The sequence below is a fragment of the Patella vulgata genome, chromosome 7, assembly GCF_932274485.2.
Source record: "Patella vulgata chromosome 7, xgPatVulg1.2, whole genome shotgun sequence".
Lineage (NCBI taxonomy): Eukaryota > Metazoa > Mollusca > Gastropoda > Patellidae > Patella > Patella vulgata.
The window spans coordinates 64,915,116-64,933,467 of record NC_065885.2 but is presented as its reverse complement, the minus strand read 5'-3'; the positions used below and the strand labels follow the sequence as shown (position 1 = coordinate 64,933,467).

The 18,352-nt window shown below is 39.4% G+C and overlaps 1 protein-coding gene across 2 annotated transcripts; it reads left to right on the top strand.

Annotated features, from left to right (window-relative positions):
- The first annotated feature begins 5,093 nt into the window (after positions 1-5,093).
- LOC126827272 (caspase-3) lies at positions 5,094-16,291 on the top strand. Of its 2 annotated transcripts, XM_056102417.1 has the most exons (9): positions 5,094-5,201; positions 7,409-7,572; positions 8,082-8,511; positions 9,590-9,708; positions 11,377-11,559; positions 12,847-13,063; positions 13,585-13,674; positions 14,822-14,931; positions 15,624-16,291. In XM_056102417.1, exons 2-9 carry the CDS (start codon positions 7,432-7,434, stop codon positions 15,753-15,755), a joined length of 1,422 nt encoding a protein of 473 aa, XP_055958392.1. In that variant the 5' UTR covers positions 5,094-5,201; positions 7,409-7,431; the 3' UTR covers positions 15,756-16,291. The 2 variants fall into 2 exon arrangements, with proteins under 2 accessions (XP_055958392.1, XP_055958391.1); XM_056102416.1 differs by lacking the exon at positions 5,094-5,201 and having other exon boundaries at positions 7,307-7,572.
- Positions 16,292-18,352: the final 2,061 nt, after the last annotated feature.

Genomic DNA, 18,352 nt, shown 5'->3' with positions numbered 1-18,352 from the left:
GTAGTTGGAGCGAGTTTAGTTGGTCTAGGGGTAGTAGTAGTAGTAGCGCTGCTTATGGAGTCTACAGTGGTTAGGATAATACCCATAAACGCGTACAACTGATTAATGTGTAGTTTGATCGACAATGGCTTCATTTTCTTGTTGAAATTACTAAAACGTTGATCTTGCTTCAGCATCTTTCTACTAACTCTATTAAAGGACAATATCAAATGCAGACTTCTATATAGCAGGTATAGTCTATTGTGACTGAATCTTGAATGAAGACGTTTGTTTATTAAACAATGTACCCGTAACTGCAGAGGAAATCAAACTCGATAAAGCGTGTATAATTTAGGGTACAGAATAATAGACATTACACTACAATAAAGGTGATGTCTGGGGAATTCAACTAATCATTTATTAATTGATTGTGCCGATTTCAATGCCATGATAATGATAAGATCTTATTATTGACAGTTGAAATCATGATTTAAATGATACATCTTATAATTGACTGTAGAAAGGAAAATAAAATTTCCTACAGTTCTGCTCCGATTGGGCCAATGAAGCGTAAACCATTTAAAATTTCAAACGTTACACAGAAACACAGCATTGTAAACATATATCTAATGTGTCCTAATGCATTTACCCATTGTAAATAAAAAGGCGATTCTATTCCTTATCACGCATGACCGGGAATCGTAACCACGCCAGTGGACTCAATGACAGAACTTATGATACAACGCGCACGCGCTAACCATTCTTCGGTACCCCCCACCCATCTTCCTCCCCTCCCCCTCCCTCAGCGCATTAGACCATAAGGTCTGTCATTGAATCACTCGGCTTGGATGCGATTGCCTACTTGTAAATGGCAAGGGGTCTCCATGTTTCTGCTAAAGCCAATTATTGAAATAAAATTTAAATGCTTATTCAGAAATGACCTAATCTGTGGACGTTAAACCCTGTATTTGATCACCGGCTACAGGATCGATTATTATTTTTTTAATTGAAAGTAATAAAATGTTTTATTTTAATAGAGATCCCCTACTGGATTGGTGGTAATGATTTGGATGAAGAGGGGGAGTGGAAATGGAGTGATGGATCGCCTATTATATCTGACGCGTGGTCACCGGGAAAACCCAGTAATGCCGGGAATTGTTTAATGTTACACGGTCTGGCTTTTAACGATCCAGAGTGTGACAATATCCTCCCATAGAAATTGTTCTCTGTTAGCGTGTTTCTTAATCGCTAAATGTCACTTAAAGATTACATTGGTATGTTAATTGATGTAAGATAGTAATATTAAATTTGGAATATAATACCATATTTTGTGTTTACGTCCATCTGGACAATTCTATGTTTATATCCATCCTAACAATTCTATGTTGATGTCCATGCTAACAATTCTATGTTGATGTCCATCCTAACAAGTTTATGTTTATGTCCATCCTCACAATTCTATGTTGATGTCCATCCTAACAAGTCTATGTTTATGTCCATCCTAACAATTCTATGTTTATGTCCATGCTAACAATTCTATGTTGATGTCCATCCTAACACGTCTATGTTGATGTCCATCCTAACAATTCTATGTTTATGTCCATGCTAACAATTCTATGTTGATGTCCATCCTAACAAGTCTATGTTGATGTCCATCCTAACAATTCTATGTTTATGTCCATCCTAACGATTCTATGTTGATGTCCATCCTAACAAGTCTATGTCCATCCTTACAATTCTATAACAATTCTATGTCCATCCTTACAATTCTATGTCCATCCTTACAATTATATGTCCATCCTAACAATTCTATGTCCATCCTAATAATTTTGTGTTTATGACATCCTGATGTGTAATACAATATGTATAAACTTGTAGGGGCCACTCTTCATATGGAACAGATGCATCTGTAATAATGTGTTTATAAACATATAGGGGCCACTCTTCATATCGAAATGAAATGAAATGGGGTTTAACGTCCTACTGTTCTGCTCCTAACCTGGGCTAATGAAGACGGGCATACGTCATACAGTGTGTTATCAGGGAAATTTTGCCCAGGCAGCGGCGCTACGGCCTACTCTTATATCGAATTCCAACTGCCAAGGGATCTTTTACGTGCACGATCATGTGTACACGGGACCTCGGTTTTTCGCCCCACCCGAACTACTAGACAGCTGTCCTTGTCAGGCCCTACATCCTGCATCACTGACAAGGGGAAACCACGCCGGAAAATCTGAATGAACTTTCTCGGCCAATGCTGGGATCGAACACCCGACAGATTCATGTGTTTATAAACTGTATACATTTGTAAATGAAATACTATGGTATGTTAGTAAGTTTCTTTTGGTTCCTTTCTAACAAACTTAAGTTTGACCCTTTCCTCAGTGATGGATGGTCCTGTCACACTATTGGATATGCGAGAAAGGTATACGCGTGGAAATACAGAATTGTTCGTATACATACCGTTCTCAAGTAGCTGCAATCATAAACATTCTAAGCTACATTGGAATGATACGTGCGCGCTGTATCATACGGTCTGTCATTGAGTCAACTGGCGTGATTTCGAATCCCCGGTAGTACGTGACAAGGAGTAGGGTCGCAAGAGCTAAATCTGTCTATTGCAGATCTTTCTTTGGGCCTGAAATGTTATCTAAATTCTTAATTATACATTAATCAACTCATTCAGACCATAATAAACTCTCGATGTCATCGCTAGTCTGCGATATTTACTGGGTTGGGATCCGATCTGCTGCTCTACGCTCATTCATGATTAAATCAAATATGGATAATCGAGACTATGTATTTTATCGTACCGACTTTAGTAATGATGATCGTGGATAGGCCCAAAATTCAATCGCTAAATTCTCGGTTCAGAGTTGATCAATTTGACTGAAATTTTCAGCAAATTCACCTTACATTATCTAGTTTTTAACTATTATAGGGAAGTTATTTTTAGCAACCGTATTGAATTTGATCGCCTAACATATATACGTCAAGGGAAATGAAATGAAATGAAATGAAATGAAATGGGGTTTAACGTCCTACTGTTCTGCTCCTATGCTGGGCTAATGAAGACGGGCATACGCCATAGAGTGTGCTATGAGGGAAATTTTGCCCGGGCAGCGGCACTATCGCCTACTCTTATATCGAATTCCAACTGCCAAGGGATCTTTTATGTGCATTCCAATGTATACACGGGACCTCGGTTTTTCGTCTCATCCGAACCGAAGGAATAGACAGCTGTCCTTGTCAGGCACTCCGTCCTGCATCACTGACAAGGGGGAACCACGCCGGAAAATCTGGATGAACTTTATCGGCCAATGCAGGGATCGAACACCCGACCTCCAGGCTAGCAAGCCAGCGTCTTACCCACTTAGCCACGTGATCCCCATACTTCAAGGGATATAGTCAAGATGAAGCGCTTACGTCCCCTCGGAATTTCATTTTAATAATCAAGATAACTACCATTAATGTTTGAATGAACCGGGGCTTAACGTCCTACAGTTCTGCATCGTTCGGGCTAATGAAGACTATTATAACAAGATATTGATTTCGTCAATCTGATTAAATCACAGATCCTATTTCGTTTCGTTTTTTATGGTTCAAAATTTCTTTTTACTTGTCTTCACAACACTAAGATCTTGAAGAGAGAGAGAGAGAGAGAGAAATGGGGTTTAACGTCCACTCGACACAAACTAGGTCATTTCGGGACTAACATATGGTTTAATTTTATTTACATAATTCGCTTGCGCGTAGGGGTCTTTAGCAGTGGGAGGAAACCGGAGGCCCCTTGCCACGTACAACCGGGGATTCGAAACCACGCCAGTCGACTCAATGACAGACTTTATGATACAGCGCGCGCACGCTAACCATTCAGCCATCCACCCCCCCCCCCCCTCGGATGGCGTTCTAGTCAATGTCCGGAATTAGTCAATGAAACGGTCGGTTACGGCGAGTTCTTGGCGTGCCTTGCGCGGAACTGTGGGTAAACCCTATTAACGTCAACGCTGATTGATTAATCCATAGAAATATAGAAATATACTATGGATTAATCAATGTCTGACGTCATAGGGTCAAAAGTCCCTGACGCGACCTCCCAGTATATCTAGTTAGATCTTCATCTAGTGTAGGCCATCGAAAGTCTAAAAAAACGAAACGAAATATAGATATGTATTTCAATCAGATTGTATATTTATCACATGTTTACTTTATTCGAAGACAAATATAAAACTTTATATAAAAATCTTAAAGATACATTATGTAAGATTTAGATAAAGAGCTGACCGTTCTTGCTATAATAGCTCAAAAATGGATAATGTAAAATGAAAATATTGAAAATTTCGTTCAAATTACTTCATTCTGAGCCAAGTTATCGCTGTTTGTAGTTTTGACAAGATGTGCCGTGCATAGTAGTAACCAGGGCACTGGTATATTCGAGACTTATCCTCGCTTTCCCATTTTTAAATTAAATTTTTAATTGGGAACCGTTCTAATCTAGTTAAAATCTCGAGTATCCGATGTCATTGAGAGTTGATTATGGTCTTGTTTTGTTAATTAATTTCTAATTAATAGTTTATATAACATTTCAGGTCCGACTGGTGTGGTTTCGATTCCCCGGTTGTACGTGACGAGGAGTAGAGTCGCCTGTACAACCTCGTGGGTTTTCTCCTGGTCCTCCGGTTTCCTCCCACTGCTAAAGAACCATACGCGCAAGCGAATTATGGAAATATGTTAATCCCGAAATGACCTAGTTTGTGTCGAGTGGACGTTAAACCCCATTTTTTTTCTCTCTCTCTCTCTCTCTCTCTCTCTCTCTCTCCGACAATATATTGGCCTACATCACTGAACTTCCTTGGCCAACACCGGGATCGAACAAGGGAACCCTGACTTAACAATCTAACGACCTACTCACAGAATAGTACATAATAATATAACACCAGAAAGAATGATAAAACACTTTGTATTTTATATACACCAATCTACACTTAAACCTGTGGATTTATTTACAATACAATGAACACTGGTATGAGAGAAAACACTTTCTATCTATTAAACACTCGATTCTATTGACAATTATTTCTATTATAATATGAATACCAACACTAAACAATCAACAAACGGACTAATATATATATGATCTCTCTGTATGTATATATACAATACAATACGCCTAGTTGTTAGTTACACAAGATCCACGTCTATTTGCCTTTATCGACCTACAGGTAATATATATTTACAAATATTGATATTATTTACGGCTGTAGTCTGATATTATTTATGTTTTGTGTGTTTAATACTTCTAATTTAATTAAACATCATCTTTTATTTTATTATTTTAAAGGACTAGAGGGGTCGTGTGGTCTACCGCGTGCGTTTTAGATAATAAACTTTGATATCAAGTCGAGGGGCGTGGTTTCGATTCCTACACTTGTGGGTGACAAGGTGTAGAGTAGTCAATCTGCAATTCACTGCTTAAATAGAGAGAGAGAGAGAGAGATATGGGGTTCAACGTCCACTCGACACAAACCAGGTCATTTTAGGACTAACACACGGAGAAAACCCATGAGGTTGTACAGTCACTGCTAAAGACTCCTATATATGTAGCTAATTGTTGGAATATATATAACTGAACCATTTTTAGTGCCGAAATGACCTAGTCGAGGTTAAAACTCCTTCTATAGCACATGATTATGAAATGATGTGTGGTTTAACGACCTACTGTTCTGCTCCAAACTGGGCTAATGAAGAAGGGCATACGCCATACAGTGTGCTATGCGGGAAATTTTTCCCGGACAGCGGCACTACGGCCTAATCTTATATTGAATTCCAACAGTCAAAGGATTTTTACGTACACGCCAATGTATACATGGGACCTCGGTTTTTCGTCCCATCCGAACTACTAGACTGCTGTCCTTGTCAGGCCCTCCGTCCTGAATCACTGACAAGGCACATGATTTGAATGTGCATAAACTGTGAATATTCTTATACGAGGTTTGACAAGGTTCCGCCATCCTTTCCAATATCACTGATTGTATTTTTGAATGACTTTGTGTTGTATTTTAAAGCGAATTATAAACCGTTTATCAACTGATACGAGGTTTGACAAGGTTCCCTCACCTTTCCAATATCATTCATTGTATTTGTGAATGACCTTATGTTTTATTTTAATACGAATTATAAGCCGTCTATGAACTGACGTTGAAACGAGATTTGACAGGGTTCACTCACCTTTCCAGTAAGATTGATTGTCTTTTAATTTAATACGCATTATAAACGCTGTCCCGTGTTTAATATTGGATGATATTTATTTCTATATGTCGTACGAGGGTGTTGCTTCAACTGTGTTTAAATTATCATTTTACTTTTACTCCTATTTTATTGGCATTTGAGGGTAAATGAATATTGTTCTTTATTGTTGAAAGCCTGGTTCGTTCAGGAATTTTAATGGCTACAGTGCATACAGTTTTTTCTGTTGATAAACGATAGGGAGCCACGTTGGCTAAGTGGGTAGGACGCTGGCTCGCTAGCCTAGAAGTCGCGTGTACGATCATCGGAATTTTCCGGCGTGGTTTCCCCTTGTCAGTGGTCAAGGACGGAGGGACTGGCAAGGATAACAGCTTGGGATGGGAGGCGTGCACGTAAAAGATCCCTTGGCAGTTGGAATTCGATATAAGTGTAGACTATAGTGCCGCTGCCAGGGCAAATTTTCCTCATAGCATATACATGGGTCCACGGTTTATCGTCCGATCTGAATGACTAGACAGCTGTCCTTGTCAGGCCCTCTATCCTGCACCACTGTATTCACCTGAAAGTTTATCTACATTCAACAATGGTATAAACAAGTTTCTCTGTTCATAATAAATGTGTTTTAAAGATACATTAAGGGGGATTAGATAAAGAGCTGGCAGTTAAATAGTTAAAAACTAGATAATGCTCCATTTTGATCGAGATATTAGCGTTTCAATTTTAGATATAGCCTCGATCATCATTACTAAAGTCGGAACGATAAAAAACATTGTCTCGATCATCCATTTTTGAATTAAATGATCGTTGACCACAAATCGAATTCAAATTCATAGAAAATCTGACACATAAGATGACATCTAGAGTTGATAAAGGTCTTTTCATGTTAATTAATATCTAATTAATAATGTATATAATATTTCAGGCCTAAGAAAGACCTGCAATAGGTAGATTTATCTCTTGCATAATGTATGTTTAATTAAAAAGTTCAATAAATCTGACTGTTGTTACAGATATTGATTGATTACAGATATTGATTGATTATATATATTGATTGATTACGTATATTTATTGATTACAGATATTGATTGATTACCGATATTGATCGATTATAGATATTGATCGATTACAGGTATTGATTGATTACAGATATTGATTGGTTACAAATATTGATTATTGATTACAGATATTGATTATTAATCAATAAATATGTTATCAGAACATAAAGAAATCTTACAACAAGAGAAGACGAGTTTAACAGCTTTATTAAATACAGTTGATTTCCCCCATGTTTTACAAGATCTGGTTAAACAACAAGTTATCAGTAACTATATGAGAAGTGATATATTGGTTAGTATCTATTGTACATGATAGAAAGGGAGAGAAATAGGGTTTAACGTCCATTCGACACAAACTTAGTCATTTCGGGACTAACATATGGTTCAATTTTAGTGCAATAAATCGCTTGCGCGCAGGGGTCTTCAGCAGTGGGGGGAAAATCGGAGGACCCAGAGAAGAGATATGAGTTTGGACAGGCGACCCTACTCCTTGTCATATATAACCCGGGAATCGAAACCATGCCAGTTGAATCAATGACAGACCTTATAGGATACAACGCGCACGCGCTAACCATTCGACCATTGCGATTGTTACGTCAGCTGAATAATGATGGATGCTTTCAAATGTTTCAGTTAATATAAAATATCCTTTAACCCTCTGCCCTCCATGACATTGATGTAGCCTACTTGAGAATGCTATAATAATCCGAGAGCTTTATTGGTCTAGACTCAATTTTTACACCTGGGTCGAGAGAATCATATGTTTTTAATAGCAATTATGGCGTTTTAATTTATTTTCAGTGTCAATCTCCACAACATGAACAGATATTTCTTCTGGTGGATATTCTGGCAACATCTGGTGATAAATCATTTGATATCTTCTACCAAATACTGAAAACACATGGTTACAAAACTGCTGCCGCATTACTTAAACCAAATGACTTTGAATTAGTTGAAGCGGATGGTGACGTTGATGGTTTGCTATCACAGCGGTTTATTGGTTATAACCACAGAGAAGTAACACGATATGAAGCCAGTTACACAGCTCGAGCTGTAGCCAGGGCCAGGGCCGAGAAAGAATTTAAAGCGGAAAATGATCTCCGATCACGAGAAAAGGAAATACGAGCTTTAACGGCGGGATATGAAGCACATTTACGACGTAGAAATAAAGGTGCTGCTGGACGTGATATTTATGACAGGATTGAATCTGTATATTCTGATCTACCGACAGGTAAATAATATGATTTATGTTGGGGGTTGGATGGCCGGTATAATTTCAATTACATGTATTTGTCCAGCTTGTTTTAGGGGGTTGGATGGCCGAATGGTTAGCGCGTGCGCGCTGTATCATAAGGTCTGTCATTGAGTCAACTGGCGTGGTTTTAATTTCCCGGTTGTACGTGACAAGGAGTAGGTCCCCTTTCTAACCTCGTGGGTTTTCTCCGGGTCCTCCGGTTTCCTCCCATGGCTAAAGACCCCTACGCGCAAGCGAATTAATAAAATAAAACTGAACCATATGTTAGTCCCGAAATGACCTAGTTTGTGTCGAATTGACGTTAAACAACATTCCCCTCTCTATATATATATGATTTATGTTGCACATTCTCCTATCTGAAGAATGATCTTCTATGCCCCATTACACAACCAATAATATCAGAGGGTTGGCTATATAAAGCTGTTCGGTTGGGTTTATTTTTAGCTGTACAAATTCGATTGTAAATCCCAGCAGTGATTTAGTCACGGTTACCTCTGAATGAGAAAGAATAATTTTCTCCAAAAATAACGGAGGTTGGGAAACTGTTCCATGGTATATAGAATTGAAGAGTCGTGTTCGTAATTTTGGTTACCTACATAATAATTGAACAGAGGGAGAGAGAGAGAGAGAGAGGGGGAGAGAAATGGGGTTTCACGTCCACTCGGCACAAATTAGGTCATTTCGGTACTAACAGATGGTACAATTTTATTTCCATAATTCGCTTGCGTGTAGGGGTCCTTAGCAGTGGGAGGAAACCGGAGAACCCGTAGAAAACCCACGAGGTTTGACAGGCGATCCTACTCATTGCACGTACAACTTGGGAATCGAATGCATGGCAGTTGACTCAATGACAGACCTTATGATACAGCGCGCACGTGCTAACCATTCAGCCATCTAACCCCCCTAGTTTATGTTTTCACAGTTGTCGATTGTAAACTTAACAATTTTTTTAAGCATTGGTTACATCACCTTTTTCGGGGTAGTGTGTGTGGGTGTGTGTGTTGGGGGTGGGGGGCCAATAGTAATCAACAATGACGGTATTTTTGTATTTCAGAATGGCCTCTACCCGAGCGATGTCATGAGAACTATTATAAATATATTCAAGTTAACACGGATACATGTAAAGATATGATACATAAATACAATATATCATCAACTGGTCATCATAAACAGGCTAGTCAATTCTTTCATTAACAGTTCTATAAATATTGCTTGTTGTATTTATATATCCTGGGCTGTGGAGGGGAGTTGGACGGCCGAATGGTTATTAGCACGTGCGCACTACACCACAATGTCTGTCATTGAGTCAACTGCCGTGGTTTAGGATTCCCCGGTTTTGATTACGTGACAAGGAGTAGGGTCGAATGTCCAACTCTGGTTTCCTCCCACTGCCTACTGTATTTATTTAACTCTGTTATCCTCTCGCCCCACCTAAGCCTACTGTTTTTATTTAACTCTGTTATCCTCCCGCCCCAGGTAACCTACTGTTTTTATTTAACTCTGTTATCCTCCCGCCCCAGTTAAGCCTACTGTATTTATTCAACTCTGTTAGCCTCCCGCCCCAAATAAGCCTACTGTTTTTACTTAACTCTGTTAGCCTCCCGCCCCAGTTAAGCCTACTGAATTTATTTAACTCTGTTATCCCCCCACCCCACCTAAGCCTACTGTATTTTTTTAACTCTGTTATCCTCCCGCCCCAACTAAGCCTACTGTTTTTATTTAACACTGTTTTCCTCTCACCCCAACAAAGCCTACTGTTTTCATTTAACTCTGTTATCCTCCCACCCCATCTAAACCTACTGTATTTATTTAACTCTGTTAGCCTCCCGCCTCAAATAAGCCTACTGTTTTACTTAACTCTGTTATCCTCCCGCCCCAACTAAGCCTACTGTTTTATTTAACTATGTTATCCTCCCACCCCACCTAAGCCTACTGTATTTATCTAACTCTGTTATCTTCCCACCCTACCTAAGCCTACTGTATTTATTTAACTCTGTTAGCCTCTCGCCCCACCTAAGCCTGCTGTATTTATTTAACTCAGTTAGCCTCTCGCCCCACCTGCGCCTGCTGTATTTATTTAACTCTGATATCCTCCCGCCCCACCTAAACCTACTGTGTTTATTTAACTCTGTTATACTCTCGCCCCAAATGAGCCTACTGTTTTTACTTAACTCTGTTATACTCTCGCCCCAACTAAGCCTACTGTTATTAATTAACTCGGTTATCCTACCGCCCCATCTAAGCCTACTGTATTTATTTAACTCTGTTATACTCCCACCCCACCTAAGCCTACTGTATTTGTTTAACTCTGATATCCTCCCGCCCAACCTAAGCCTTCTGAATTTATTTAACTATGTTAGCCTCCCGCCCTACCTACGCCTACTGTTATTAATTAACTCGGTTATCCTACCGCCCCATCTAAGCCTACTGTATTTATTTAACTCTGTTATACTCCCACCCCACCTAAGCCTACTGTATTTATTTAACTCTGTTATCCTCCCGCCCAACCTAAGCCTTCTGTATTTATTTAACTATGTTAGCTTCCCGCCCCACCTACGCCTACTGTATGTATATCACTCTGTTATCCTCCGCCTCACCTACTGTATTTATTTAACTCTATTGTCCTCCCGCCCCACCTAAGCCGTTTTTATTTAACTCTGTTATATCCCCACCCCACCTAAGCCTACTGTATTTATTTAACTATGTTGTCCTCCCGCCCCACCTACTGTTTTTATTTAACTATGTTATCCACTCACCCCACCTAAGCCTACTGTTATTTATTTAACTCTGTTATTTATCTACCTCTGTTATTTATTTAACTCTGTTATTTGTATTCCGTAGATCTATAAGATGTCTGCAGCACCTCGAGGCTATCTTCTGGTTATAAATAATAAACACTTCCCTGCTAATGATGAGGGACAGGATATGACAAGACAGGGTTCAGATATAGATGTAGCAGCTATACAGGTTCTATTTAAACAGCTGAATTTTACTGTCGATGTACGGTCAGATTTAACAGCTCAGGTAAAATAGATTCAAATATTTTACACACATATATACCCGATGGATGTAGAATAACACACTACTGATATTCCCTCTGTTAATGTGGAATAACACACCGCTGATATTCCCTCTGTTGTTGATGTGGAATAACACACCGCTGATATTCCCTCTGTTGTTGATGTGGAATAACACACCGCTGATATTCCCTCTGTTGTTGATGTGGAATAACACACCGCTGATATTCCCTCTGTTGTTGATGTGGAATAACACACCGCTGATATTCCCTCTGTTGTTGATGTGGAATAACACACCGCTGATATTCCCTCTGATATAACGTCTGCTTCCACTAAAGTGATATCGCAGGATTTGTGGACTTATCACAGCTCCGCTTGTAATGCTAACTGTCGTAACAAATATTTTTATATCATATCTTTAAGCACCATATGTTTAGTATTATTTAAATTGCAAATGGATGCTCAATTCTATTTCTTCAAATGTGGTATAAATAAACAGTTTTTATTTACTTTTTGATAATTTTACGTAATATTTGGCGGATTCAATCCGTATCAGTTTAATAGTTCAACAAAAAACAAAAAAAACAAAATAAAATTCTTGTGTTAAAGGTTCCCATTCATCAGGTCTAGAACGACGTGAATAGATGAAATAAATCCCTTGCTAATTAAGCTCATTACACACATTTAATAGATCGTTTGGCATGCAATGGCGACTCATATGGATAACTCTTATAATTCGCATTTCGACACAGTTCACCAAATATTTCTACGGCGTCACCAAATATTTCTACGGCGTCACCCAGGAATGTAGGACGAAAGATATTTTTAGTTCTTCTCTCCCTTTCCCTTTTTCCCACTTTGCATGGCGATTTTTGTTGACGTTTTGGTGACGTTTTGCCAGGATTAGGTGATTATTTATGATTTTGAGGCGGATGGATACAAGAGTTGAGAGATTGATTAGGTTGAAATGTATTGCGGAAAATTGCATGTTTAATTGTCTCTACTTCCAGCTTGTGTATCTCAAGTTTTTCATGGTGAACCTCATACGTGCTTTTGGGCAAGAGGGTGCCACATGTTGTTCCATCTGTGGTAGAAAGCGTTCTACCCAACGAAAATTTGGGAAAAAGTTAGAGTCGGTCTAAGAGACGAGGGAAATCATTAGTGCTCTGTAGCCATGTCCCGCCAGTGTCTTCGGGATTTCACTGTACTGTGTGATCCGAATTATTGTAACGATCCCGTACGATGTCGGATGTGACAGAGTCCACTGTATTTGTTTGTTAAATTATATTTACAGGAGATGCGAGAGACATTGGTTGAGTATAGTCAGATGAACCACACCCAGTATGATTGTTTCATCTGTATCATAGCATCCCATGGTGATGATGGTGGTATAGTTTGTACAGATCGTCATACAATACCACATGACGAGGTCTACGAATATTTTGATCATGAACACTGTCCAACTTTAAAAAACAAACCAAAGATCTTTCTTATTCAAGCCTGTTTTGGAGGTTAGATTTTTTATAGATCTGTCTAATTTTTATCATATCGTTATTTATGTTTAGTGATGTTGACACCACGTCTATTGGTCTAAGTGGGTAAGTGGGTAAGTGGGTAAGACGCTGGCTCGCTAGCCTGGAGGTCGGGTGTTCAATCCCTGCATTGGCCGAGAAAGTTCATCCAGATTTTCCGGCGTGGTCCCACCCCCTTGCCAGTGATGTAGGACGGAGGGCATGACAAGGACAGCGGTGTATTCGTTCCGATGGGGCGAAAAACCGAGGTCCCGTGCACACATTGGCGTGCACGTAAAAGATCCCTTGACAGTTGGAATTCGATATAAGAGGAGGCCGTAGTGCCGCTGTCCGGGCGAAATTTCACTCATATCACACTGTATGACGTAAACTCCTACTCGCAAACGAATTATTGAAATAAAATTGAACGATATGTTAGTCCCCCTCTCTCTCTCCCTCTCTCTATCTCTCTCTCTCTTTCTCTCTCTCGATGCTAAATAATTAGTTTATATTAATGACAGGTAAAGAAGAGAGAAGTTCAGAAAGAGATTCCTTAAATACTCAGAGAAATCATGAAGGGGATTTCTTCGCCAGTGTGTGTACGATGCCAGGTAAATCGTCTATTTAACTAATATTTGGGGATTTCATTTACAGACTTTTAATAACTAGAGCCTTATTATCTGTCTTAAAAATGTCAGTGGTATTGATATAAAGTCCACACAGTAGACTAATCCATAAATAAAACCCGTGCGGTAGAATAATCCATAAATAAAACCCGCACGGTAGACTAATCCATAAATAAAACCCGCACGGTAAACTAATCCATAAATAAAACGCGTGAGGTAGACTGATCCATAAATTAAACCCACACAGTAGACTAATCCATAAATAAAACCCGCACGGTAGACTAATCCATAAATAAAACCCGCACGGTAGACTAATCCATAAATAAAACCCGCACGGTAAACTAATCCATAAATAAAACGCGTACGGTAGACTGATCCATAAATAAAACCCGCACAGTAGACTAATCCATAAATAAAGCCCACACAGTAGACTAATCCATAAATAAAACCCACACAGTAGACTAATCCATAAATAAAACCCGCACGGTAGACTAATCCATAAATAAAACCCGCACGGTAGACTAATCCATAAATAAAACCCGCACGGTAAACTAATCCATAAATAAAACGCGTACGGTAGACTGATCCATAAATAAAACCCGCACAGTAGACTAATCCATAAATAAAGCCCACACAGTAGACTAATCCATAAATAAACCCCACACAGTAGACTAATCCATAAATAAAACCCGCACGGTAGACTAATCCATAAATAAAACCCGCACGGTAGACTAATCCATAAATAAAACCCGCACGGTAAACTAATCCATAAATAAAACGCGTACGGTAGACTGATCCATAAATAAAACCCGCACAGTAGACTAATCCATAAATAAAACCCGCACAGTAGACTAATCCATAAATAAAACCCGCACGGTAGACTAATCCACAAATTGTCTATAATGATATGTTTTGTGGGATGATAACTTGTCGTTGAACATATTTAAACCAGGACCCGGGCTCTCCAAGCCCTACTCCGGTACCTTATAAGGATATAATCACCAGCGCAGCAGCCCCAATCACGGGGTCAACCCTGGAGTAGAGTGAGTGTAGCGGCATTAATAATTTTCCACTAATTTGTTTTCGTGTGACGTGTGACGCTAAAGTGGGACTAACATGCTTATATTCACAGATTACCAATCTTTAAGAGATCCTGTGTATGGCTCCTGGTTTCTCTTCACCTGGATTTACGTCATAGAAAAATTCTCACATAAAAATCACCTGATTGATCTATCGACGAAGGTAATTCCGCATTTTTTTTATCATTGAATGGTCGGTCCAGTTCATAGTTTCTATAAACTGTAATAAATTAATTCCACTGCTGTATACTGAATGTGGTAGCGTAATGCACTGTTAAGCTGATACCATTGACTAGCAAGCGCACGCTGTATTATAAGGTCATTTCAAGCGAATTATTGAAATAAAATTGAACCATGTGTTGGTTCCGAAATGACCTAGTTTGTGTCAAGTTGACGTTAAAACCAAGTGATAGCAAAAATGTGCGATATTTATAAATTTAAAGTGAAACAATTCTGTTAAAAGAACTACAATGAAATGGGGTTTAACGTCCTGGGATAATGAAGAAGGGCATACGTCATACAGTGTGCTATGACATAAATATTGCTCCGACAGCTGCTCTACAACCTACTCTTATATCGAATTCCAACTGTCAAGGGATCTTTTATGTGCACGCCAGTGTGTACTCAGTTTTTCGTCCCATTCGAACGACCATACCTCTGCCTTTACAGACCCTCTGCACGGCAATTACTCTACAGCCTACTCTTATATCGAATTCAAACTGTCAAGGGATACCCGGTTTTTCGTCCCATTCGAATGACTATACCTCCCCTTTTACAGACCCTCTGCCCTGTACTATTGCCAAGGAGGAAGAACTACAAGTTACACCTGTATATTTGTGACTTTATGTTTTCCAGGTGACCAATCTCGTTCAACAGTTTGGTTTTAAAGATAACCAAACACCCAACACCACGACTTGGTTAACAAAAGATCTGTATTTGTTTCCTGGTTTATATCAACAGAATAATCCGGGTAATACTGTGGAATAGAAGGGTTACCTATAGGTATAATATACATCTCTGGAATGGACGTGCAATCTGATTAATAACACATCTGTATTTCGTTTCGTTTTTTATACTTTCGATGGCCAACGCTACATGAAGATCTGACAAGTTGTACACGAAGGTCGTGTGAGGGGTCGTACGAGTGACTGTTGACCCTATGACGTCAGACATTGATTAATCAATCAGCGTTGACGTTTCTATAGTGGTTTACCCATTTCCCCAAAGACAAAAAAGTCGCCGTAACAGACCGTTTTATTGGCTTATCCCTCACTTCAACCAAAACTCCGGTAATATAACAACTCTTCCAGATCCTAGTGTAGTAAAGACAAGTAAAACGAAATATGATCTGTGTTTTAACAGATTTGAATAGAAGCGTTGTACCGCTTATATATATTTATATAAATATCATCTGTGGAAAAGAGAGATCTTATCACCTATAGATTTGATTAATATTGTATCACCTGTGGCCATTTTATACATTATATTTTAGTTTAATTTATTTCTTTACCTTGTTGATTTGATGTGTGGGATGGAGTGACATGGGGAAAGGGGGTGCGGGGTGTCGTGACATGGTGGGTGGGATGGCGTGACATGGGGAAGGGGTGGGGGTGTCGTGACATGGTGGGTGGGATGGCGTGACATGGGGAAAGGGGGTGCGGGGTGTCGTGACATGGTGGGTGGGATGGCGTGACATGGGGAAGGGGTGGGGGTGTCGTGACATGGTGGGTGGGATGGCGTGACATGGGGAAAGGGGGTGCGGGGTGTCTTGACATGATGTGTGGGATGGCGTGACATGGAGAAGGGGTGGGGGTGTCGTGACATGATGGGTGGGATGGCGTGACATGGGGAAGGGGTGGGGTGTCTTGACATGATGTGTGGGATGGCGTGACATGGAGAAGGGGTGGGGGTGTCGTGACATGGTGGGTGGGATGGCGTGACATGGGGAAGGGGTGGGGTGTCGTGACATGGTGATGGGATGGCGTGACATGGGGAAGGGGGTGCGGGGTGGCGTGACATGTGGGAGAGAGAGTGTGGTGACATGATGTGTGGGATGGCGTGAAATGGGGGAGAGGGAGATGTCGTGACATGGTGGGTGGGGTGGTGTAGGTAGTTGGCATCAGATGAAATCAGATCTTTTTTCTTTTGAATGCGCTAACTAGTAAAGCAAGATTAAGTTTCAGAGTTGAGTTTATAAAATCCAATGAATCTACAGTTTTAGTTTCAAAGAATGTACTAAAAACACATATTAATGGGAAAAACAGATACTTATTTGTTTGGGCGCCGTTTCGGGAGTATTCTCACAACGTTACCAAGCTAATACAGTAATACAAAAATTATGAGGTCAATATAAACAGAAAAACTATAACATAATTTTTTATTACTGCATTAGATTGATAACGCCGAGAGAATACTCTTCCAAACGTCGCCCAAATAACATACTCCTGAAGCAATAGTCCGAGAAATCCCTCTCTGGCCATTGCTGGATTGACTTCTGATGCTCGAGCTTTTGAGGGAGTGTGTCTTTTCTTCCCGTTCAATTTGGAGCTCTGTTTAAAACGTAATGATATTGTTACGCAGTTAGCTATTGGTTGTTAATCGGACTATTGGCCAGTCATATTCTAAACACTGCGAGAAGCGTATGCCCAAATAAATAAGTAGCTGTTTTTTTTCCATAACTATGTAAATTGCTCTATCCAGTTACTAAGTGCCTCTAAAAGATTATCAAAGAATATGTTTTATATTAACTTGTGTACTACCCTGTTTTATCACACGTTTTGTTATTTATTCGATATCATAATACAGAGGTTTCAATAGTGCTGTTACTTATTATAATACAGAGATTTCAATAGTGTTGTTATTTATTATAATACAAGGGTTTCAATAGTGTTTTTATTTATTATAATCGTAGGTTTCAATAGTGTTGTTATTTATTATAATACAGAGTTTCAATAGTGTTGTTATTTATTATAATACAGAGGTTTCAATAGTGCTGTTATTTATTATAATACAGAGATTTCAATAGTGTTGTTATTTATTATAATACAAGGGTTTCAATAGTGTTGTTATTTATTATAATACAAGGGTTTCAATAGTATTGTTTTTATCATAATACAGAGGTTTCAATAATTCAATCACTTTTTCTATTTTTCTCTCCATTCTTCACTAAGATGATATTAGCGCTTTTGGTTTATTCGCCTGTCGATGAAATTGAATTTGGGTTTAACGTCCTACTGTTCTGCTGTACTATGCTAATGAAGACGGGCATACGTCATACAGTGTCCTATGAGGAGAACTGTGTCCAGGCAACGGCCCAACAACCCACTCTTATATCGAATTTCAATTGTCAGAGGTTCTTTTACATGTTCCACAATCTGTACACAGAATCTTGGTTTCCGTACCATCCGAACGACTATATATGTACCTTGCCAGACCTCTGTCCTGCACCACTGACAAGCGCGGACCACGCCGAAAAGTTCGCAAGAGAGGGAGAGGGGAGATGGGGTTTAACGTCCAATCGACACAAACTAGATCATTTCGGAACCAACACATGGTTCAATTTTATTTCAAACATGTGACTATTT

Coding starts and splice junctions, on each gene's coding strand:
- LOC126827272 (XM_056102417.1), top strand. CDS start 7,432: ATGTTATCAGAACATAAAGAAATCTTACAACAAGAGAAGACGAGTTTA. Junction 7,573..8,081: donor ATATGAGAAGTGATATATTG/GTTAGTATCTAT, acceptor ATTTATTTTCAG/TGTCAATCTCCACAACATGA. Junction 14,932..15,623: donor TGATTGATCTATCGACGAAG/GTAATTCCGCAT, acceptor TATGTTTTCCAG/GTGACCAATCTCGTTCAACA.